The sequence below is a fragment of the Girardinichthys multiradiatus genome, chromosome 2, assembly GCF_021462225.1.
Source record: "Girardinichthys multiradiatus isolate DD_20200921_A chromosome 2, DD_fGirMul_XY1, whole genome shotgun sequence".
In the NCBI taxonomy this organism is placed as follows: domain Eukaryota; kingdom Metazoa; phylum Chordata; class Actinopteri; order Cyprinodontiformes; family Goodeidae; genus Girardinichthys; species Girardinichthys multiradiatus.
Window position 1 is genome coordinate 36,015,010 of NC_061795.1, and position 25,208 is coordinate 36,040,217.

Genomic DNA, 25,208 nt, shown 5'->3' on the forward strand with positions numbered 1-25,208 from the left:
TAGTCCAAAAACTTCAGTTATGAATGGTTCGTTGTCCAACGAGAGAGAATGAATGAAACTCTGCACAGAGCTCTTCTCTTAAAGTGACGCGCTTCAATTGCCAGACCGGTTTCTAGCAGAAGGCAAGTTTTCAAACATGAGCGCCTCCTATATAGCACCCTGTGACGTCAGACTGGGGACGCCCAGTCATATCAGTTGCAATGCTCGATGGGATATGTAGGAGCGGGCTGTCCTGGGTACAAAATGGCTGATGACATTGGAGGGGCACAGTGACGTCCAACAACGTGCAGATAATCCAATACTCAGCAAACAAGTGGTCCAACAGGATGTTCGGGTGCTAACCCGGATTGTATCCAAAAAACATAAAACCACGGCTGCCCAAATCACGGCAGAATTAAATGTGCACCTCCACTGTCCAGAACTGTCCATCGGGAGCTCCACAGGGTCAATATACACGGCCGGGCTGCTATAGCCAAACCTTTGGTCACTCATGCCAATGCCAAACGTCGGTTTCAATGGTTCAAGGAGCGCAAATCTTGGGCTGTGGACAATGTGAAATGTATTGTTCTCTAATGAGTCCACCTTTACTGTTTTCCCCACATCCGGGAGAGTTACGGTGTGGAGAATCCCCAAAGAAGCGTACCACCCAGACTGTTGCATGCCCAGAGTGAAGCATGGGGGTGGATCAGTGATGGTTTGGGCTGCCATATCATGGCATTCCCTTGGCCCAATACTTGTGCTAGATGGGCGCATCACTGCCAAGGACTACCGAACCATTCTTGAGGACCATGTGCATCCAATGGTTCAAACATTGTATCCTGAAGGCGGTGCTGTGTATCAGGATGACAATGCACCAATACACACAGCAAGACTGGTGAAAGATTGGTTTGATGAACATGAAAGTGAAGTTGAACATCTCTCATGGCCTGCACAGTCTCAAGATCTAAATATTATTGAGCCACTTTGGGGTGTTTTGGAGGAGCGAGTCAGGAAACGTTTTCCTCCACCAGTATCACGTAGTGACCTGGCCACTATCCTGCAAGAAGAATGGCTTAAAATCCCTCTGACCACTGTGCAGGACTTGTATATTCAATTCAATTCAATTCAATTCAAAAATACTTTATTAATCCCAAAGGGAAATTAAATGTCATTCCCAAGACAAATTGACGCTGTATTCGCCGCAAAAGGAGACTCTACACCATACTAATAAATGATTGTGGTCTAAAACCAGGTGTTTCAGTTTCATTGTCCAACCCCTGTATATGCTGAATGAGGATTGCTGGTTTTTGTGCATGATAAGGTCTAAAATTCACAAACCCGATGGAAATACATGACTCTCTCAAATCTGTATGTAATTCAGCATTAATGGTGTGATCACAAGTGTGAAAGTTATGCATGAAATGCATAGTAATGCACCTTTAAACTGTGACAGATGTTGGTATGTGACGGTGCACTGATAACAAGCCAAATGAGCCTTCTTTTTCATAGCCAGGAGGACATGGTTTTATTTATTTAAAATTGGACTCTGAAAGCGTACCCATCTGCAATAAAAACCTATAGAAGGGGGCAATTTTAAATCATATGTATTTGGGGGTTTTTTATACATATTTTAGTTTAGATTTTCAGAACTGGATTTTACTTTGTATTTGTGATAACAAAGATAAATAATATCCACCAACAGTTTAGAACATTTTCCAGAGCTGACTACTGAAGTGTTGTCAGTTTTTAAAACATATTAATATAAGATTTATAAAACATATATATCTTCACATTCAAATATTATCCAACACAGAAGTTGAGATCCCCATAGTGTTTATAGTCCTCTATTAGGAAATGTTATTTCTAAAGCAGCTGATGCTTTGTTCTGGTAACTAAACATAACTTTACAACTGAACATATAACCTTGATTTTCTAGGTTTCATGTCTGTTTGAGTTTCTTTTATGCCATTTTTCAGCAGTTCAAGGCAGATGTTCTGTTAAAGTTTTCTTTAGGCAAGGATGGAGTTCCTGAATTTAGCCAAATACATCCATCAATCCATTTTCTTTAACTGCTTCATCCGTACAGGGTCAGGATGGAACAGGTGTCAGCAGTCTACAAGTGAGAGGCAACACAGGGCAACACAGAGACACACAGGACAAACAACCATGCACACACCCATTCACACCTATGGGAGACCAAGTAACTTAACAGTCAGGTTTTTGGACTCTGGGAGGAAGCCGGAGTACCCGGAGAGAACCCACCCATGCACAGGGACAACATGCAAACTCCATGCAGAAAGACGTTCGGCCAGGAGTCGAACCCAGGACCTTCTTGCAACAGTTCTACCAACTGCGCCAACATGCAGCCCACTTGGATTATATAACAGGAAATTTATTTTACCTGATAGTCTTGTAAAATGCTCTTAGGCGAAGTGTTATGGATGATACTATATAATCAGAATGTTTGTAATAACATGACTGACAATCACAGCTGAGAAAATTTCAAATATATACCAAGTACTCTTTGTTTCTTTGCTTGTTTTTTTTTTTTTTTTTTTAACAAATCTATAAATTACCTGTGAAAACATGCAAAAACAAAAACGTATCAGCAATTACAGCAAGGAAGCCAAAAAAGATTTTTCCATACATTTTTTAAAAGGGTAAAGATAATTTTCAAAATATCATTTTAAGATATGTCTGTCTCATTTTTTTATGAGAAGCAAACTTCTCTGAATTAAAACATTTTTTTTTTATCTAGTCATCCAGACGTATGACTAATTATGGGCTTCACAGAACCTGCTCTTTGTAAAACGACATTTCCCCGCCAGGCCTCTATGTGTCTCCGTCTTTTTTGTCTCACTCCGAAAGAAGAATAAAAGCAGCAGGCAGCACTTCATGAAAATAAGGAAGTAAACGCTGTTGGACTGGAACTGTTCCCTCTGTTGTTAAAAGTGAAATGTGTCATTTAGCAGCTCAGTGACAGAAGTATAACAACAGCTAAGGAAGTTAGCCTTTACCTTCTTAATATTATCACAGCCAATATACACAGAGAGAAACAGTGGGAGAGGAAGACACGGACAGGTAAGTACACGCTGCCACCCTGCAGTATAAAAGAAAGAACAGAACTATGATTTATTTGTGTGAATACGTGAGTTAGAAAGAGGTGGTAGAAGACGCAAAGCGGGGGAGCTTTCTCTGTATTGAGCATTCTTATTCTGCTAGTCTGAGTCTGCCTTGAGGAAAAGTAGACAAACAACAGCTCAGAAAGAGAAAGAGGAAGCATGGAGGTACACAGGTGAACAATATACTGCGTGTTTTTCCTCTCTGCGGTCCACTGTGTAGGAGTGGGCTGGAAGGAGGGCGAAGAGGCATAAATACAACCGCACATAAAAAAGAAAAATAGATAAAGGTCAGGAGAGCAGGAGGTGTTTGGACCCGCTGAGGATACACAAACACACACTCAGCACTTTATGTTCGTGAGTTAGTAAACAAGGAGAGAGTGAAAGAGGTAGTTCAGCAGCTGCAGACACAGGATACCACTTGGACAATGTGTTTTTGTGTGCATAGGGTTTTACACTTTATGATGTTTCTTCAGAACCTTGCCGTCCTTAATGTGCTGCAGAAACATTTTGCTGATCAGTCATAACATTATGACCACCTGTCTACTAATGTGTGTGCTCCCCTTTTTTTGCCATCAAAATAGCCATGACGCATTGAGGCATGGGTGCTGCGGTATATGGCACCAAGATGTTAGTAGCAAATACTTCAGGACCTAACTTGTTTGTCCAGTTCATTCCAAAAAGGCTTGACTGGTTCGAGATGTGGGGAATGCAGAGGCTAAATCACTACTCAATGAGTTTTTGAGCTCATTAAACCATTACTGAAGCATGTTTGCTTTGTGCCAGGACATGCTATCATGTTGAGTGTGGCCACAGCCCTCAGGGAATACAGTTTCCATGATAGGTTGAACATGGTCGTCAGTGTATTTAGGTAGGTAGTATGTGTCAAATTAACATCCACAGTGATGGCAGAGCCCAATGTTTCCTTGCAGAACATTGCCTAAAGCATCACACACTGGCTATCAGCTTACCTTTTTCCCTAAGTACATTCTGGCCATTCATGTAATGTCAAAGAAAATGTGATTTGTCACACCAGGCCTTCTATTCTCCAGAGAATGTTTTGTTTTTTTTACTAAAATTGCATCAGGTAACAATGTGATCTATGCAGTAAATTGATAAACACTTGAACACTACGTTCTTAACATTATGGTAAAATTCCAGTGACAAATTTTGCAGTCCAAGTCAACTTGTCAAACCATTTCTAGTCTGCATTTACTTTGTGGCAGAAAGAGTTTAAAGGCTGAAAGAGGCCATAGACATCAGGGAATACTGTTCTGCTTTCACTCCGACTATACAGCTCCATATGCAACAAACTAGAATTCACTGTGAATTCTGATACCCTTCTATTTAAACTAGCTTTGATGTCTTGTTCAACCTATACCTCCCTGTCTTTTGGATCAGACCACACAGTCGCTCCTCAACTGAGTCAGTCAGGTTTGGCCATCCATGACCCTGTCGCTGGTTAACCGTTGTGCCTTCCTTGGACCACTTTTTATAGATGCTGACCACTGCAGAGCAGGAACACAAGAAATGCAGTTTGGGAGATGCTCCACCCAGTCATCTAACCATCACATTTAGCTGTTGTCAAACTAGTTCAGTTACTTGCACCTTCCTATTTTTTCTGCATCTAACTAGCGCTGCAGCTAACAACGACTTTAGTAGTCAAGTGCTCTATCGATTATTCTGACATCTAATCGAGGAAAAAAGTGGCACATTCTGCCAATTTCTCATTTAACTACTTAAGCTTATTTTATGAGTAATAGAAATACATAAAAGAGAAAATGATTGTAAACAAATAATTAAATTCCTTTTGTAGCAAAGGATGAATCTGCAGCTATAAATAAAGTTCTAACGTCATGTCTAAAGCTCAGCCTTTTCTGATTGACCAATGCTAGTTGTGTCTGTAGTGAAAATGGTCACTAACAAAGAAGTGCATGAAGTGTCACTTTAGAATGCATATTACATTCTGGATTTTAAGAGATTTTTTAACATCAAAAAACCTAATGTTATCCAGATAAAATATAACCCTAATAGTGCACTTATAGCTATACTGTTCTTGTTTTTTAGTGCAAAAACAGAGTAGAAATTTTAAAAAGGTGCTTAATAAAGTATTTTTGAATTGAATTGAATTGAATTAATAGAATATGTTTTTTTATAGAACTTTGAACCAGGTGAAGCTCTAACTTTGCCACTTGAGGATCTCTGTGTAGAGTATATTTACACTCAAAGAATACTTTTCACCTTGAATGCAAAATGTAAATGTTTCTGTACAGTCTTAACTTAATTACTGCTCTGAGTGGTCTGTATAAGCATCTGTACACTCCAGTTAACTGTAGTTCAGTTAGTAAATTAGTTGGCGATTATTTCTATAATTGATTATTCATGATGAATCTGATTAATTGTTTCAGCCCTACTTCTAATACATCAACATTAATAAGACAATCTTCACTTGTTGCTTTATTTATCTCATCCCTAACAGAGGCCTTGAAAAGATAATCAGTGTTATTCACTTCACCCGTCAGTGGTCATAATGTTATGCCTGATTTTTATTTATTAGGGATTAGATTTGAGAATGCTGAACTTTTCCCTCATGCAAACATAACAATCACTCCCAGAAGGTCATAGTTACATATACCCTGTTCTATAGTGTTTGTCTTTGGTATGACTTATTTATGTGATCCACAGGTATTGCGGCCACTATGGATCACAAAGAGGAATCTCTGGAAGGAGCCATGGGGCTGAATCAAGATGATTTGCCGCAGATGGACGGTTTCTGCGATGCGTGTGAGCCCGATGAAGCCCAGCCAGCGACGCAAGCATGTCACACCTGCAGCTTTGCCTTCTGCCCAGTTCATGCAGAGAGACATGCCAGTAGCACGCGGCACACCTTGATGCCTTATAACAGTGAAGACGCACTGGCCTGTGGTCTGGACACAGACAGAGCCTGCAGAGTCGAAGGTGCAGCTGAGGATGAGTCTGGTGAAAAGAGACCAGTGGATGAAAATCAAGGGGTGGCACTAGGTGGTGAGAGTGGAGATGCTGAGGAAGGAAAAAATGCCCAAAATGAGGGAGAAGGTGGGGATGAGGCTGAGGCCATGGCTGGGAAGAGGGACACCGTGACAGTGGAGAGGCTGCGCTGCAAAGAGCATGGTCAGGAAGGGTCCCTCTACTGTAAACCCGACAAGCAAATCATCTGCGTGGTTTGCGCTGTGCAGGGCGAGCACCGGGGTCATGAGATCACAACTCTGCACGAGGCCTACGTGTGGCAGAAGGTGAGCTGTACACAACATGACAGGTTTATATATGGTAGACTAGCAGAGTGGGATTTATTGCATGCCATGAGTTGGACCTAATCACTTATGGCATGCTTTACAATATCTGCAGCCCTGCAGCATCATGTATTCAGAGGATCACCTATCTACTTTAAGTTTCTAATTCATATCCCTGTAGCATTAGGCATTTTACTCTTCAGAGTCAGCTCAGCAGGGCTTCGTAAGTGCTTAGTTTAATACTTTAACCACAATAACATTTCATGGTTACCCCCATAACTCCATTAATACATTGATGTAATTACTCTGCTATATAAACACCTTCTCTGAAAACCATAAAATGTCAGTTTAGCTTTGCATCAAGTTGTTTTTCCAAGTTGTTTTCATCACACATTCATAACCATAAAGCATTACTTTTTATTTTGTTTAAAATTTAAATGGTTATATAAATTTAAACGTTTCTATAAAATTTCGCCCTTATTTTAGAAAATGTTTTGTGTGTGAACATATACATGTGAATCCTTTTAAAAGGTGAACGTATCCTAAACTTATTGCAGGAAACCAGTTTAAATTGCAGGTGATTACATCTAATTAATTGTCAACGGAAGTAAAATTAAGAGCAAATTATTAAAGAGTTTTTAAAGAGTACTTCAGACAAGGCTGAACTTTGGTGACTCAGAACACTTGAGAATAAAGATTCTCAGTATCATTTGTGAAAAATCAAGGCTTGTCATGATATCTTAGAAAATATCTTTTATACCATCAATATATAAAAGCTTATATGAGTTAACATTTTTCTTTTTTTCGTGTGCCATACCAAGTGAAATTGAAATGGATTTTATTGTTCGCTTTTAAAATATTAATTTATTTTGACTGTAATGCCAGCAACAGAGTTTGTCTAGGTAAAAATTAAAATAAATGTGTGGAACATCTTACATTTAATAAACTGTCAATAGATCAGTAACTTAATAGGCTATTTTTAAAAACGTTTTATAGGAGTACATCAGAAAACGATGAATTTTGGTTAGACAGACAAGTTTTAAGAAAAATGTTTCTGAACTTTATTTGCAGTGAATTGGGAGACTTTATGATCTATTAAAAAAAGATGTGAAATTTTCCTATGTTGGTAGAAATGTAAATGGTTATAGAGCTTTTCTTTGTATTTACCCTTTATTCTGGAAGTAATACAGGCATCATATCAGGTTTTATAACAGATATTTTTTTGGACATGCTTTTAAAGTTTATTTTAAATGTGATGCCTGCAGCAGAACAAATGAAAAAGGTTTCTTAATGCAAATTAAAAAATAGAAATAAAAATGACAGATCAGTAACTAAATGGGTTATTTATTAAAGCACTTCAACAAAGGGTACATTTTGGCCTAGTAAAAGATTTATTTATTTATTTAGTTTTAAGGTTCTCAACACCTTTTACAAAAAAATGGAAGATTTCATGATCTGTCAGGAAAATGTCTGTGTGTAAAGGAAGAAGGCTGAAAACAAGCCCTGCATGACTATCCTCTGAATGCTTTTAGAGAGCACTGCAGTTAAACACATACACCGCATAGTCAGAAATCTAGTAAACAAGATCAAACACGGCTGCAAAGCCTACATAACTTTGGAAAACACGAGTAAACTAGTTACATTAAAATGCCAACTGTCCAAATTAGTTTAGGATAGATAAAAATAAATGTAGGAATCCTTTGTGTCCTCTGCGCTTTAAAAAAAAAAGGAACCATTTAGCCTCAAAAGCCACATCTGTCATATATTAAGGTTTAGTGTTCTTGGCTTGAGTATCGTGCTCTTTAGGTATGGCTCCATTAAAGAAGACTGATGTGCAGGATTAATAAATGCTGACATTTTGATGGTTTTCTTTATATATTTTAGAGAAGACATCACCAATCAATAACAGTCAGACGCTGTACATCTTCAACTCTTTGTTTTACATTCTGTAAGTTTGGTAGGTGTACACAAAGAACCAGCTAACCTGGTTGTAATACAGTCAGAAACGCAGTCTTGTGCTTGGATTACTATTTCAAGCAGCAACAGTTTTTGTTTGTGAACTCTGCAACAGTTGTCATATTAGATCACTTTATTTAGTTTTCTTCTCTTCTGTCATGTGGATTTGCATCTAGAAAACAAATGTATTAGCATCCCACCTCTCTGGTTTACTCTCGTGGATTAACGGGCAACACAAAAGGTCACAAGTGTGGCCCAATGCCTCTTTATTTAGTCTAAACCTACTTCGGTTGTTATCCTGCTTCTTGCAACAATTTATACAATGATTAATCATGACAGACCTGTTCAGTTTGATGCATGGAGAATTTTATATATTAAACTTTATCGCATAGTGGCAGCCAAGAATGCAGTAATGTACCACATGTTCATTTTGTGTAAAAATAAAAGCATCACTCAAAAGTAATTTACTATTATCAATATGTGTTTTCTAAAAAAATATATTTATGCATCAATTTAAAAACTGATATCAGTTTTGTTTGTGTTTTATGCTACATCTCTATGTACTTGCTGTGTTATGTAACAGCATACGCTGTTGTATTCACTACTTGTTGGTGTGCTATATCTACAGAGCAGCCAGGGTCATGACCTGCTTGGCTACACGCAGCAGATGGCTGAAAGGATCAAGACCAAGTGGACCAACCCTGAGGTGAGTGCAAACGCCGTTGTTCAGAACTCTGAGTATAATACTAACAGTTTAGTCAGTATGGGAACTTTCTAAAGAACTTCTCTCAGGAAATGTGCTTTAAACTGTTCTTGTATTTCAGCAAAAATTGACTAAACAAAATAAGGATAGTTATATCATCTACACCTGGATATTGGGATTCATTTTAGATGTTTCTTTAGTTTATTACGTTATAGTTCTTGTTAAAAAGCTCATCTTTTATGAAGTCCTTCTAGTGCCCTTCTTAAATCGGAAATGGTTTAATTAAAACATGACAATGGAAATACGGTTGATGTATGGGAATTAATGAACTGAACTTCTGTTTTATTGAGAAAAGATTAACAACATATATCAGTCACTTTGGATTACCATGTATATGAATGGTGCTATAAAAAAAACTTGCCTTGCCTTATGTAGAAGTGATGTGATATATTAATGCTATAGTACTTGCTGAACTGCCTAGAATTTTGCTCAACTCCTCTATGACAATTTCTGTCTTATTCTCCCAACTAGATTTCCACTGGTTGCTGCCTGATTCAACAGACACATTTTCTAAACTTTAAAGACATGTAGTTTTTCACATTTTTGTCAGGATATTTCATTTCAGTATGTTTAAATTCTAACATAATGCATATTTAGACAGAGCTGGAGACGTGGCAGTAATGAGAAATTCAGTAGAAAAGGAAATAAAAATAATAACTTCTACCTTGAAACCACAATTTGTGTTTTTATAGATAAAATGTCTTCATTGTGATATTTTACAAAATTATTTAGTGTTTTTAGTCATTGCTGCAATGCTTTATTAATGGTTTTGCAAGAATGACTCAGGTAAGATACTGAATCCCGATAACAGCCCTGGTCAACCTTACTTTTAAGAGAAAACACAACAAAACACTACCTCTCTAAAAAAAACTGAATAACAGAAATTACTTTTTGTTTTGTAAAAAAATAAAATGGTTAGAATAATGATGAACAGACCTAACTCTAACCTTCAGTCATCTTTAGAGGCAAAGAGGCTTAAAATTTACTTCTTTGTAATATAGAGGCTACAGCGGTAAGCTGTGCAGCCTTGTAGACAGAAGGGTTGCAGAAACACAGCCGTACAGAAAATTGATTAATAAAGATGTTTCAACTGCAGTTTAAATTGTGTGCTGTAGCCAGCTATTTTTATCTGTCTATTTATTATTCTGCCTCATTCACAATTCTGTTATGATGGGTTCTGCAGATAAAATTCTGCTTGAAGCATGGCATGAATCTGGTCATATTTAGGCTGATGTCACTTCTTTGTTTCAGCACATTTGTGCTACGTCAGGGGCTGTCTTTTCATTTTTATTTTTTCAAAGTGAATAGGATTTGGGCTTGGTCATGTCAAATGTGGAATACTGAATGTCATAGAGCTGTTTCTAAACTCTTTTTGAACCCAAGCAATTTAAGAAAAAAGACGGAGTCATCTTAGAGACTGCATAGCGGCCTTTAAAATGGTGCACACCCGTTTTATAATATTAAGTAGATTTCTGATGCATAAAACTGAGACTGTGTTGAATGATTTCAGATTTTTTCTTACCTCGTATAATGTCACATATACTGTGGAATTTACCTGTTTTACGGAGTTGTTGTGGGCATTGAATATAAAGTATCAAAAGTCACCATAACCTGGTTGCATAAGTGTGCAAACCTTTAAACTACGTGGTTGAAACACAATCAGATTTAATTTCAGCATTCTGTTTTCTGAAGACTCATCAATAGTTAATATGAAATTAGTGAGACTAGAAAATTTGGATATTTTTCTCCAACTATTTGAATACTGAAGAAGTAAACTAGTCAGGGAGGCTGCTAAGAGGTCAACAAACACTGAAGAAGCTGCAGGCATTTTCAACAAGGACAGATTGTGTTCTGAGTGTGATCTACTGTATTCTTTTTATTTCTGTACTAAGGACAACAGCCAGACCTAGATAAAACTGTGTCATGGTCTGATAAAACAAAATTTGAAGCTTAATTCCAACAATTAAGGTTTTTTTTCAGCACCAAAGCAATACAGGATGTAGAGCATAACTCCATCATGCTCTGGAGTTACTTTTCTTCAGCTGGAGCTGTTTTTTTCCCCAGAACCTTCAGGTGTTAAGGATATCATTTTTAAAAACACTGAGTCCAAGCAAATATCTACATCCTCATATGTGTCTAATTACCTTGTAAGGTAGGGAGGAAATTTTTAAAAATATGGAGCATAACCAGAAAACCCCGAAATAGTTGACATTTGCTAGCTGCTACATCGCTAGCCCCCAACAAAGAAATCCATTCAGGCAAAAGGGAATACAATACTTTGTGTGAAGTATACGTGAAATGCATATAAAAATGCGTATAGAAAATCAGGATGTTTTCCCCAAATATCTGAATAGTCTCCAATCTTACAGTTTATTAAACAATCTTAGCGTAGGAGGAAGTGTGGGACTTGTGGCGTAGAGGTCTAGGACACTTTCCTATTGAGTAAAACATTTTACCAGTTATTTCTAATATTTAGTTTTTGCCTGGGAGTTAAACAAGTACAATGTCAATTAACAGAAACGTTGTATATTTGTTGGACTGCAGGAAGTGATCTACTTTTTTTTTGAGGTCAAGAAAGGGGGGTTTAGAAACACAGGTTTGCATCCCCATGTTTGATAATGGGGATGTAGCTGCTCCAATTGTTTCATTGTTCAGGGGGCTTTGCAAATCTACATAAGATTGACTTCATGAGTGAAAAATTGAAGTTTTGGAATGGCTTAGCCAGGGTTTGAAAAAAAAATTGACAGATTTTGAGAATGTTTCAAAGATAGAGGGGGCAAACATTACCAAGTCAAAATGTGACATGCTGATTTGAAACAAGAGGCATTTGTTTGAAACGAGTGCTTCTACAAAGTATTGGCTAAGAGTGTGCATTCCCACAGCCAGGATATTGTTGCCTTCTTTTTTTTTTTTTATCTTTTTTTTTTCCTTTTTTATTTTATTGTAAAGAAAAAGGAGCTCTTAACATTGTTTCAGTGAATAGAAATTTCAGGTTAGATCTCTCTCAAAGGAACACTGCCTCATCTATAGTCTATTAACAATGTCTAACTAATTAATCTTGATAGCTGTTTATTTCCACTGTGGTGCTAGTCATCCCTTGTGCAAAAGCAGTTTTCAAGGTGAGAAGGTGACAGGTTTCTTTGTTTTGTTTTTGTCTCTTAATTGTTTTTGTCTTTATGTCCCCTTGTTGCTGCATTCCTGTTGAAACTCCCCCGGGTTACTCTCAGAAGAACAGGGCAACTAGTGGATTTCTGTTCATGTTAAAGAAAAAAAACTACTTAAGGTGAATTTTCATAGCAAGTCAACCTTGAAAACAGTTTCTGTATTTCCATTACGGACGCCGTATAGTGGAGGCTTGTTGTGTCACTGAAAATAAAACCTGACCGCCTAGAGTTAGAGGGTTGTGCATTGAAGGGCAGAAGAGTGAAAGGCATCATCAGAAACGTGCGGCTCTGGTCTCAGCAAATTACCACTGAAAGCTGCAGCATCTCCTGCCCTCTCAACCATCCCCACATTTCCCCCTCTGTCAAAAACCCTACTGGAGAGCAGTGGCATGCAGATGCATATCTGAATACTTGCAGAGGTGTGACCCAAGCACAGTGGCACAATGTAAAAGGTTAATTTCACTCACCTGTGGGAGATAACACTCTTTCCCATATGTATTATCTTACTGACATACTACTGTAGTTCTACCCATAGGATTTCCTGAGGGTTTCATGTTCTGCTGTTTCACTGCATGGGAGCAGTGTGTTGGGGAAAAGCACTTACCTGCTCACTAACGGGGCACCATGTTAGAGACCATTATGTGGATTTGTCGGCGTGTCCTTTCTGCTCCCTCAAATATCAGTGTTTATTATTATGCGTGACAGGCAACCTTCAGAGAGACTGCTTTTGGTAAGAAAGGTTATGTCTAAGTATGTGAGCAAAACAGAGGCAGACACACAAAGTGCATCTAGAGTGGGTTAAATTGCATGGTATTGACATCCTGAAACACTTTAAGGAGAAGAGGCTGGAGTGGTTGTCTGTTGAAAAGATTTAACCCTTGCTACCTGCTTGCTTCTTAAGCTTTATTTCAGAGCTTTAGAGAAACGTTATTTTTCACACATTACGTTTTTGACATTTAAACACATTACCACCACAAACGTATCTGTATGTTATTGATATTTTATGTAATGCGTCTGCACCAAGTAGTTTGTAGTTGTGAAATGGAAGGACAAGCATGCATGGTGTTCAAAATATTTACTTATAAAAGTTGTAAATGTTTACATTCATCTTCAGCTCCTCTGAGTCAGTACTTTGTAGAAATACCTTTCAGTACACTTACAGCCACTAGTTCTTTTAGGGTATGTTTCTATCACCGTTGCACATCTTCAAATTTTTGCCTATCCTCATTTTTCTCAGTCTATTTTCTATTTCCCTTACATGACCTTCAGGAATTCTTAGGGCTTTCTTTGAACAATGGCCCCACATCACCACAGCATGATGCTGCCACTTCCAGGGTGATGCAGTTTAATTTCCCTCCACATATAGTGCAGTCCTATTCAGTAAGGTAGAACTTGCCTTTCCTATAAGGCTCATTTGGCAAATTTAAAGTACCTTTTGAAAATAACCTTTAGGTGGTTATCAAACATACTTTTCATAAAAGCCCACATTTCTGTATTAAGTGTTTTTTTTATTAGTCTGAAGTAATATTCTAATCCTAAATGTCATGTTTTCATTAGCTGTAAGCAGAAAATCATCATAATTAACAGAAAGAAAGGCTTTAAAACATTAGTGTGTGTAATTAATCTATATATGTTTCGCCTAGTGGATCTAATTATTTAAATCGGTTAACCTTTTAATAATATTCTGTTTTTTTAACAGATCTTTGTTGTGCAATAATTTCCTCAAGTTATTTTATATTTAATTAAATAACCTTCGGTTATAACCTGTGAATATCAGCCCAATATGGAGGTGATATTGGAACAATAGATAAAAGAGTGATTCAAGCACGGGCATTTTCAAAACAGAAAACTCTGCGCACATATGGAATAAATTCCCAACAGCCCCTCCTTAAAATAAAATAATTTATTCAAAGAAACAATTCCAAGGTAAACATAGTTCAATTAATAGACTTTTTACTTGGCTAGAACAGTTCAACTAAAACTACTAAGCAAAATTTAAAAAGTCAATAACCTTTTTGGATATTTGAGGAAATATTAATTGCTGAATTAGGAATCAGATATCTTTTGGACAATTGATCTTAATGTTCTTTTAACTAGCCATCACATGGAGTAATTACTGCTAAAATGGTGGAGAGGAGCATCTGTGGACTCTTACAAGATGGTGACGAGTCGTATATAAATATTTGACTTTGCTGGCGCTAGCATTAGCGGTTTTAGCTAAGAAAGGAACCTAGTTTATTTAACAACCCCTTTAGTTTCTCGTGTGCTTGAAATACCGGGCATATGACCCCTGACATTGCATTATTTAATGATTACGAGGTGAATGAAATGAGCTCTGTCGTGAACAATGCTCTCTACCGTGTGGTATAATCAGTGCTATTAGCTTGTTAGCTACTAGCTGAGACAACATGTGGCATGTTTTAAACAATATTCGTACCTATATTCGTAACATTCATTCCTATTTTTATAAATTCAAGGAGATTAAGGTAGAACACAAATAAAATGGTGGAAACTCACATTATTGGACCGTCAGTGTTGGAACATCTCATTGAAATTAAGTTCAGTCCTAACACAACACAGAACAAATAGACAAGCCTCAGGGCTTAGAGACCTGTTTGCATTAGCTTCACCAGGTAACCTTTTACTACCACAAACAAAAGCAAAACACTTTAAAATAATCAATATTTAGATTGTTTTCATCCTGATGTGCGATGCCTCTTCTTTAGCTGCTGGGCAGCAGGATAGACAATGACGTGTGGTTAGCGAACTGCTTTGTTTGTGGCTCCATGACTTCACAGGGATTCCAGCTGTGACTCTTCCTTCCTGGGCTGGAATAAAAAGTAGGTTAATGCACTGAATTTAGGAAGTTAGTTTTTCTTACAAGTATCTTTAAGTGTACAGTTCTCTGCATGTTTTATTCCATTGTTGTGGGGCACAACACCTGTATATTGTGCTTGTAGGCCAAAATCCTCAATTTTATTCTCTTCTGACAAAAGTGCCTTATTCCATGTCTGCTCTGACCCCTATGCTACTTGTGGTAAACATTAAACCAGACTATTTTAACAAATGCCGTTCAGTGAAAATGTTCTCCTGCCGGAGCTGTGGTCATCTGAAGCTGCTCCAAAGTTACCATAGACCTCTTGGCTGCCTCTCTGGTAAATGCTCTCCTTTCCCAGCCTGTGTGTTTAGTTGGGCAACATTGTCTTCATAGGTTTACAGTTGTGTCATACTCTATCCATACTGCACATCATCCTTGAATTGTCTAGTTTGATCCTTGGTCTTCATGATGCTGTTTGTTCGTCATTCTTCTCTAATAAACCTCCAAGGTTTTCACTGAGCTGCTAGATTTATGCTGAAATAAAATATAAATATTAACTCTGTTTACTATAGGATCACCCTGGAATGGTATCAGTACATTAGCAGACTGTATGCACATTTCCAAATGCATGGGGCAAGTGATTTTTAAAAAATGTATACTTTCAGCTTGAAATAAATAATAATGAAACAAATATATCAGGAGGTTTGCCTTGACAGTGAATTGTCTAAATTAGTAAGCATTATCGATATTTGATGAGAAAACAGTGAAATTTCAATCATTCTGTGGCTGCTCGTGAGGATAGCAGATCACAGCATAACTAGCTAATTTTATCTTTCATTCACTTTCTGTTTCTTCAGTTTAAGGCATGGTCCATGGCACACACAGATTGTAAAGCTGCTCCCTGCTGCCGAATCACAGTAATATGATACATCAACAGAGCATAGCACCACCAGTCACAAATGTGTATGTGTGTTTATTGGCCAAATCCAATTTCACTGTCTTATATGATCTACAAGAGAAGCAAGAACATTAAAGCTGTCTTAGTGACTAGAGGCTGTGTGGCACAGTAGAGGAATAAAAAAAATCTTCCTTATCCTTTTTCTTTGTACTCTTCTTATTTCTTTCCAATTCAATCGCTCTTTAAGGCTGTCACTTCTATTCCATCTCAACATTTTAATTCAGTTACTTTATGGCATTATCAAGAAAGTTCCTTGGCTGACACTGCTTCACTCAAAAGCAATAAAAAAGTTGCAGAGTAGGGAAAATGTTACAGGAACTCATGCTAGTGTATTTTTCTTTTTGTCTTAGATATAGATGATTTCAGATTTGGTTAGTGTTTCAAATAAACATTCTATTTATTGCTTTGCTTTGTAAGAGGCTAAATTGGAAAATCTAATTCTGGGAGAGATAAAGGAGTGTGAAAGTAAGAGAGTGCAGTGTTCCTTTGGAACATGTCCACTAATGCCAAGGGCAAGGACAGTTCAAATCCATTTACTCTTAATGTATTATTAATGCTCTTTTGGCCTTTTTAAAAAGGCATCACACCAAAAGGAGCACTGAATAAGCAGCACTGTTGGCTGTGATTTCAGAAGACCAAAGATTTTAGATAAACTCTACTTTCCAAATTTCCCCCCTAAGACCTAATATTTTAATACTTCATTAATGCCTTTCATTTATTTATTTTGAAAAATAAGCATCAGCCTTTGCTTTTTGGAATACAAGGATTGTATAGCCCTTAACATGTTAAGTCCTAAGTTTCTTAGAAGCAATCTCTGGCTGAAATGACATAACTAAAATAAATTAATTATAGCTCTACAGATATAAAGTCTAAATGCAAACCTTTGGTACATGTGTAAAGGTAAAACATAAAATAATATTTTCTGATGGACCCAATAATGCAACTGTCCCTATGTCTGATTTATTTGTGATTATACAAAAGAAAAATCTAATTTTTTGAACCAAACTTTTTTCTAAATAAACATTGCAAAACACCCTGAAAATTATTTTGCAAACCTATAAGGTTTACAAAACCGATTGTATCCATCAACATCTTGATGGATGGCAGGACTGAAAAAACTGAATTACATTTGGTCCACAACAATTTAGTGGGTAGTTTGCCATGCGGAGCTGGCATTTTGGCACAATTTAGCCAAAGTGTGCTAAATTTGTAGGGAAACTGATCAAATAAAAATGCTTATTTCCATTTTAGGACTCTTTCTGCATAGGACATGGCCTTTACTCGTGACATTTATGTACCATTATGCACAGCATAAAAGTAATGAAATGAAAATAATTTGAACTTAATTGTATCCTTTTGTATCCATCTGGAAGAATTTTATTGAAAAAAATAATAATTAGTGAAAGCTATTTTCTAATGAATCTAATGAACAGAGTAGCCAGAGTCAACTACTCTGCTGGAATCAAATAAATATATTGCACTATCACAATCTGCCTTACCCATTCTTATATATAAATAACATGCTGCCCCAACTGGCTGGCGTTTGATCTAGTTTTAAAGACAGCGAAAAATGGGCATTGCCCTGCTTATACTGGTATGCTTGGGCTTAAAAGGTTAAAGGCCACACAGATACCCTATACTCCTGTAGCGCCTCCACAAAATACCTCTGGGAACACAGTTGTAGGCCTTCTCCACATCCGCAAAACACATGTAGACTGGAGAAGCATTGCTCCATGACCTCAGCAATTTTGCAAGCGTCCAGATCTGGTCCACCATTCAACGGCAAGGAAGAAAATCATATTACAACTCCAAGATCCAAAGTTTGACAATCTTTCAGAGCCTCTTCTTTAACACCCCAGAGTAAGCTTTCCCAGGGAGGGTTAGAAGTGTTATCCCTTAATAATTTGAACAAACTCTCTGTTCCCATTTTTTTTAAAATTGGGGTCACTACATCAGTCTGCCACTCAAACGGCATTGTCCCAGTCCTCAAATTGACAGATCTTTAAAGTGCTCCATTCCATGTCCCAAACCTCCCTCACGTTCCAGAGCCCAAGCTGTGCATAGAGGTGAATTCAGGGATTTCCAGCTGGAACCGCTCAACCTCACACAACAGCTCTGGCTCCTTAGCCGCCAACATGGTGACATTGCCCATGCCTAAAGCCCGATTGTGCTGCCAGAAATTACCATGCCACAGCTCCCTCCCTTGCCTCCCACCCAACTTGCACGGCACCTGATCCCGACGATCCCGGCTGAGCCCCAGGGGCCAAAGCTAGACTGCAAGGCGCCAAACGGCAAGCTCTCGCCGCCCCTCAGGCCTGGGATCAGAGTAATTGAATCGCTCTTACTTGTTTAAAATATTTCTTAAACCTTTTTTAATGCTTTGTTTCACAAAATGCATGCATCATGAAAAACCCATGAATGAATGTGAAACAACTGCCTTTAAAAGCTAAGGCTACTTTCATACAACTCTCAGTGTGGAATCAGTTTGCTTCTGTTTATTTGTCCTTGCAGTGTCCTTGCATTAAAGGAAATATGAGTATTGTTTTCATACTTAATTTTTTCTTATCTCAAAGGCTTTAGTTCTGTTTCTTTAATAATCTAATGGCTACAGAATATTTTTTCTGGCTGGTCAGAATCTAAAGTGGCATCAGTCTAGTTGCTGTGCTATCTTCATGAAAAATGTCATATAGGAGCACCTGACAAGTTTTTATAACTCCATGAAACGAACTGTTTCAGAGGCATTTTCATTCACAAGTTGTCTGCTCCTCCGTATTTTCTGCAATAAAAACATGTCAACAGCAAGGACATGCAATATAATTTCATTTTTGCCTTTTCCTGATGTCCCCACTTTCCTAATCAGTCAACCTGATATCCTGCCAGGGCATGAACTCTCTTGCTCCTCCTGTGTCCTTACCACAGCCCTTCCTGCATAAGCCTTGTGCTGCTGTTCCTCCCGAGGCCTCATTTTGTTGTCTCAGCTTGCAGCAACGCTAATGAATATTAGCATGCATGAATGCTCTTTCCTTGCGGCTAGGGTACTTTTTTTCAGAGCACAAGGGCCGTTGGCAAACTCCACAAACGCAAGCATTCAGCATCACAGTCTACAGCTGCCATGCAGGCCATGGGGACTTGTTTAAAGGGCATAGGTCTTTGTTTAGGCCCTGCAAGATGCGTTTATAGTATACGTGAGAATGTTGATGTGGACAGGAAGAAAACCTTTATTTTAGAACCATGCCATTCCTATCTTTATTGTGGGATTGCACCAAATACGTCCTTCCTTTTAAATGTCTTAACAGAAAACTTACATTTGTAAATATAAAGCTTTATGAAACAAGATAGCATATTTTCCCGCATAAGAAAAAAATATGATTGCAGAGTCTCCAGTTAGAATGTGAGTTAATAATGTAAATATTTATAGGGTAATGAAGAGAGGGAAGTCAGGAGAACTGTTGCCTGAATGTAGTAGTTAGGAGACCTAATGTACTAGCACTACATAGATGGATTTAAATGCACTTTCTTCGGAGGTATTCTTCCTTTAAAGCAGTGACTTAAAACTATAATTTGAAACATGAAAATTCCCACTGCTAAAAACTGGTAATAGATAGCATTTTCTTACCTTGTAAACTTTATGCAGGGGCGAGTCCAGAAAAATATTTATGGCATGGCAAGAGAGGGGCAGGAGTTTCTATATCGTAGCAGTGGATGGCAAAAGTATATGTGTCTTTATGTAATCAACTTAATCAACTATAATCAACAGAAATATCAATTAGTATTAAACGGGAAAGCCCCATTATTAAAATAAATGTTTCAACATTTTACAGTGTACTTTGGCCATGTCTCAGCAGTGTGTACTGCAGTCGGCTTAGAAGGCTTGTTTGTCTGCTTTTATTTCCATTTGGATACCTGAATGTGACTTCTTCATTAGTTCAGAGTAATCATAGTACGGCAAGTTTTTCTTTATAGCCCAGCAGGTTTCTCAATAAAGCATATCAATAAAACTAATTTAAAAAACGCCATAGAGGACTATTTTACTGTCCAGTTAAACACATGGGCTACATTTTTTAATACTAAAATATTTGTACATAACTGCTGGGTAGATTTTGAAGAGCTTTTTTAAAAACATTTAGATTTCTTTTTATAAAACCCATACAATTTAGATAACTTTTCAATTGATCTGATTAGATGAAACACATGACCCATGTGATCTGGTTCTATCCATGTGATGCTCTTCCTCTTGAATCTCTTGGTATTCTTCCACTTTTGTTGATCTTTTTCTTCTTTTTAATTCTGTGCTTTTTGCCTTCTTGTCTGTCATTCTCTCTGCTGGCTACTTTGCAACTTCTCATGTTTTAATTTTTCACCTTTGCCTTTGCTGGAAACAAATGTCACTCTTTTTCTTGATTACTTCTAATTCTTGATACCACAACTTTACAATATTTTGTTTTAATGAAATGCAGAATCTACCAATAAAGGTATTCAAGAATGCTGTAAAATAAATGGGTGATTTTCTGTTTAGGGTTTCTAAACAGCAGCAAATCAAAAACATTTTCAGTTAAACTGGTGTATTATGTGGTTATTAGGTTTTATATCCTACTTTAACTGCTAAGCTATCATAAAAGGATAATAATAATTCCATCTACACTGTTAAACGGACCTAATTACACTCTGGAGCTAATGGTATATGTGTCTGATAACAGTGCTCAGTTTGATTTTTGCTGCCTCAAAATCAGCGTTGCATCTACAGTTGCCCAGTACCTTTCTAAACATTTTATCATCATCAACTATTCACAGCAAATAGTACATTCCACATTGCAACTATGCTGCTAAAAAGTACACCCATACCAACAGTTTTAGGGGACCAGTCATTGTTTTCACACTATCATAATATATATATATATATTTAACAATAATGATAAATATTACAATACCTGCCCACCACTAGTAGCAAGGCATTCTTGGCTATATCTGCCCACGTCTGGCTGTTGACTCTGCTTGAGCAATCGGTCATTTTAAATTGTTTGTTTCATTTTGTTGCAAATCAGGATTTAACTGGGTAAAATGTACAGTGCCTTGCAAAAGTACTCGGCCTCCTTGAACTGGTCAACCTTTTGCCACATTTCAGGCTTCAAACATAAAGATATAAAATTCAAATCTTTTGTGAAGAATCAAAGTGGGACACAAGTGGGACACAATTGTGAAGTGGAATTAAATTTATTGGATGTGTCAAATTCTTTTAACAAATAAAAAACTGAAAAGTGGGGCGTGCAATATTATTCGGCCCCTTTATTTTCAGTGCAGCAAACTCACTCCAGAAGTTCAGTGAGGATCTCTGAATGATCCAATGTTGTCCCAAATGACTGATGATGATAAATAGAATCCACCTGTGTCTCAGGGTTCTGTTCAAAGCGCAGAGAGCATCATGAAGACCAAGGAACAAACCAGGCAGGTCCGAGATACTGTTGTGGAGAAGTTTAAAGCCGGATTTGGATACAAAAAGATTTTCCAAGCTTTAAATATCCCAAGGAACACTGTGCAAGCAATCATATTGAAATGGAAGGAGTATCAGACCACTGCAAATCTACCAAGACTCGGCCGTCCCTCTAAACTTTTATCTCGAACAAGGAGAAGACTGATCAGAGATGCAGCCAAGAGGCCCATGATCACTCTGGATGAACTGCAGAGATCTACAGCTGAGATGGGAGAGTCTGTCCATAGGACAACAATTAGTCGTACACTGTACAAATCTGTCCTTTATGGAAGAGTGGCAAGAAGAAAGCCATTTCTCAAAGGTATCCATAAAAAGTCTCGTTTAAAGTTTGCCACAAGCCACCTGGGAGACACACCAAACATGTGGAAGAAGGTGCTCTGGTCAGATAAAACCAAAATCAAACTGTTTGGCCACAATGCAAAATGATATGTTTGACGTAAAAGCAACACAGCTCATCAACCTGAACACACCATCCCCACTGTCAAACATGGTGGTGGCAGCATCATGGTTTGGGCCTGCTTTTCGTCAGCAGGGACAGTGGTCAAAATTGTTGGGAAGATGGATGGGGCCAAATACAGGACCATTCTGGAAGAAAACCTGTTGGAGTCTGCAAGAGACCTGAGACTGGGACGGAGATTTATCTTCCAACAAGACAATGATCCAAAACATAAAGCCAAATCTACAATGGAATGGTTTACAAATAAAAGTATTCAGGTGTTGGAATGGCCAAGTCAAAGTCCAGATAGAGACATACCCCAAGCGACTTGCAGCTGTAATTGCAGCAAAAGGTGGCACTACAAAGTATTAACGCAAGGGGGTCGAATAATATTGCACGCCCCACTTTTCAGTTTTTTATTTGTTAAAAAGGTTTGACACATCCAATAAATTTCATTCCACTTCACGATTGTGTCCCACTTGTTGATACTTCACATAAAATTTGAATTTTATATCTTTATGTTTGAAGCCTATGTGGCAAGAGGTTGACCAGTTCAAGGGGGCCGAGTACTTTCGCAAGGCACTGTACCCTTACATATACCCAACCTTCACATGTTACCCAAAGGCATCATAGTAGTTGTTAAATAGTTTTATTTTTAGTGCATTAGATTGAGTTTTTGCCTGTGTTTTTTTTTTATTCACCATTGTTTGTTAGTTGATATTCTTTTGTTTTCTGTACTGGACCCTAAGCCATATGTTGAGAACACTGCATAGACTTCTAGATAATTTCACAATGAAAAAAGCATGAAAGCGACAATGAAGAGGAACGGGGCATACCGCAATGCCAGTCTAACCTGCCGTGGAGAATCGTTTCCCCATTCACTGTCTTTCCTTACAACTCCTTAAATCAGGTGCGGTAGCTTGGACAAGGTGACCTAAAGGTTCACTACACAGAAAACTGTCTGTTTGAGCATGCTTTTTAAAAACTGTATTTTGGTGAAACCCTGCATTAGACATTCAAAACTTTTGTAACCTGCATATGTTTTTAACTATTTGTACAGTTGTTGAAAATGAAATGCACTGCTGGTTATTTACTTTAGCTTTGTTCTCTCCTCATCCCTCAGCTTTGTTTAAATCCAAGATTCCATTTGTTTTATATACATGGGACAAAAAAAGTGTTTCCAATGGAGACTGATAATTGTGGATGAGAAGAAATTCATCCTCCTTATGTGTGCTTATTTGTTTGTAAACTATCCGTGTTACAATCAGCAGGCACCCATCCATTTAAACACAAGTACAGCTGAGACCTAAAGCAAGTCAGAAGACTCTATATGAGTCATATTTCAATGCACTGTGTATCAGTAACTTGGTGTGTTTGTGGATAATGATCATGAACTTGGTCCTTTGTATGTGCAATGGACCAATGAAATATTTTTCTTTTAAAGTTTGTCATTTTATATCATTGGAGACTAGATATACAGGTCCTTCTCTAAATATTAGCATATTGTGATAAAGTTCATTATTTTCCATAATGTCATGATGAAAATTTAACATTCATATTTTTTAGATTCATTGCACACTAACTGAAATATTTCAGTTCTTTTATTGTGTTAATACGGATGATTTTGGCATACAGCTCATGAAAACCCAAAATTCCTATCTCACAAAATAAGCATATCATTAAAAGGGTCTCTAAACGAGCTATGAACCTCATCATCTGAATCAACGAGTTAACTCTAAACACCTGCAAAAGATTCCCGAGGCCTTTAAAACTCCTAGCCTGGTTCATCACTCAAAACCCCAATCATGGGTAAGACTGCCGACCTGACTGCTGTCCAGAAGGCCACTATTGACACCCTCAAGCAAGAGGGTAAGACACAGAAAGAAATTTCTGAACGAATAGGCTGTTCCCAGAGTGCTGTATCAAGGCACCTCAGTGGGAAGTCTGTGGGAAGGAAAAAGTGTGGCAGAAAACGCTGCACAACGAGAAGAGGTGACCGGACCCTGAGGAAGATTGTGGAGAAGGGCCGATTCCAGACCTTGGGGGACCTGCGGAAGCAGTGGACTGAGTCTGGAGTAGAAACATCCAAAGCCACCGTGCACAGGCGTGTGCAGGAAATGGGCTACAGGTGCCGCATTCCCCAGGTCAAGCCACTTTTGAACCAGAAACAGTGGCAGAAGCGCCTGACCTGGGCTACAGAGAAGCAGCACTGGACTGTTGCTCAGTGGTCCAAAATACTTTTTTCGGATGAAAGCAAATTCTGCATGTCATTCGGAAATCAAGGTTCCAGAGTCTGGAGGAAGACTGGGGAGAAGGAAATGCCAAAATGCCAGAAGTCCAGTGTCAAGTACCCACAGTCAGTGATGGTCTGGGGTGCCGTGTCAGCTGCTGGTGTTGGTCCACTGTGTTTTATCAAGGGCAGGGTCAATGCAGCTAGCTATCAGGGGATTTTGGAGCACTTCATGCTTCCATCTGCTGAAAAGCTTTATGGAGATGAAGATTTCATTTTTCAGCACGACCTGGCACCTGCTCACAGTGCCAAAACCACTGGTAAATGGTTTACTGACCATGGTATCACTGTGCTCAATTGGCCTGCCAACTCTCCTGACCTGAACCCCATAGAGAATCTGTGGGATATTGTGAAGAGAACGTTGAGAGACTTAAGACCCAACACTCTGGATGAGCTAAAGGCCGCTATCGAAGCATCCTGGGCCTCCATAAGACCTCAGCAGTGCCACAGGGTGATTGCCTCCATGCCACGCCGCATTGAAGCAGTCATTTCTGCAAAAGGATTCCCGGCCAAGTATTGAGTGCATAACTGTACATGATTATTTGAAGGTTGACGTTTTTTGTATTAAAAACACTTTTCTGTTATTGGTCGGATGAAATATGCTAATTTTGTGAGATAGGAATTTTGGGTTTTCATGAGCTGTATGCCAAAATCATCCGTATTAAGACAATAAAAGACCTGAAATATTTAAGTTAGTGTGCAATGAATCTAAAATATATGAATGTTAAAATTTCATCATGACATTATGGTAAATAATGAACTTTATCACAATATGCTAATACTTTGAGAAGGACCTGTAATGGACTGTGGTCATGTGGTGCCAACAACATATAAAGTTGTGTCTCAATATCATATATATCCTTTAATCTGAAGCCTAAATGTCATAGTACATTCGAAGTATACTCCCCACCTGCCTCACTATTTGGTGCACCTTGCTTGTAGCAGGTTGGACCCTCTTTTGCTTTCAG

At 38.1% G+C, this 25,208-nt stretch overlaps 1 protein-coding gene across 1 annotated transcript in view; it reads left to right on the forward strand.

Annotated features, from left to right (window-relative positions):
- The first annotated feature begins 2,860 nt into the window (after window positions 1-2,860).
- Window positions 2,861-25,208, forward strand: part of trim44 (tripartite motif containing 44) — an 81,443-nt gene continuing 59,095 nt past the window's right edge. Inside the window, exons 1-3 of the mRNA XM_047353735.1 lie at window positions 2,861-3,060; window positions 5,784-6,370; window positions 8,952-9,029. Coding sequence (XP_047209691.1) covers window positions 5,798-6,370; window positions 8,952-9,029 — 651 coding nt within the window. The 5' untranslated portion in view covers window positions 2,861-3,060; window positions 5,784-5,797. The remainder of the gene's footprint in view (window positions 3,061-5,783; window positions 6,371-8,951; window positions 9,030-25,208) is intronic.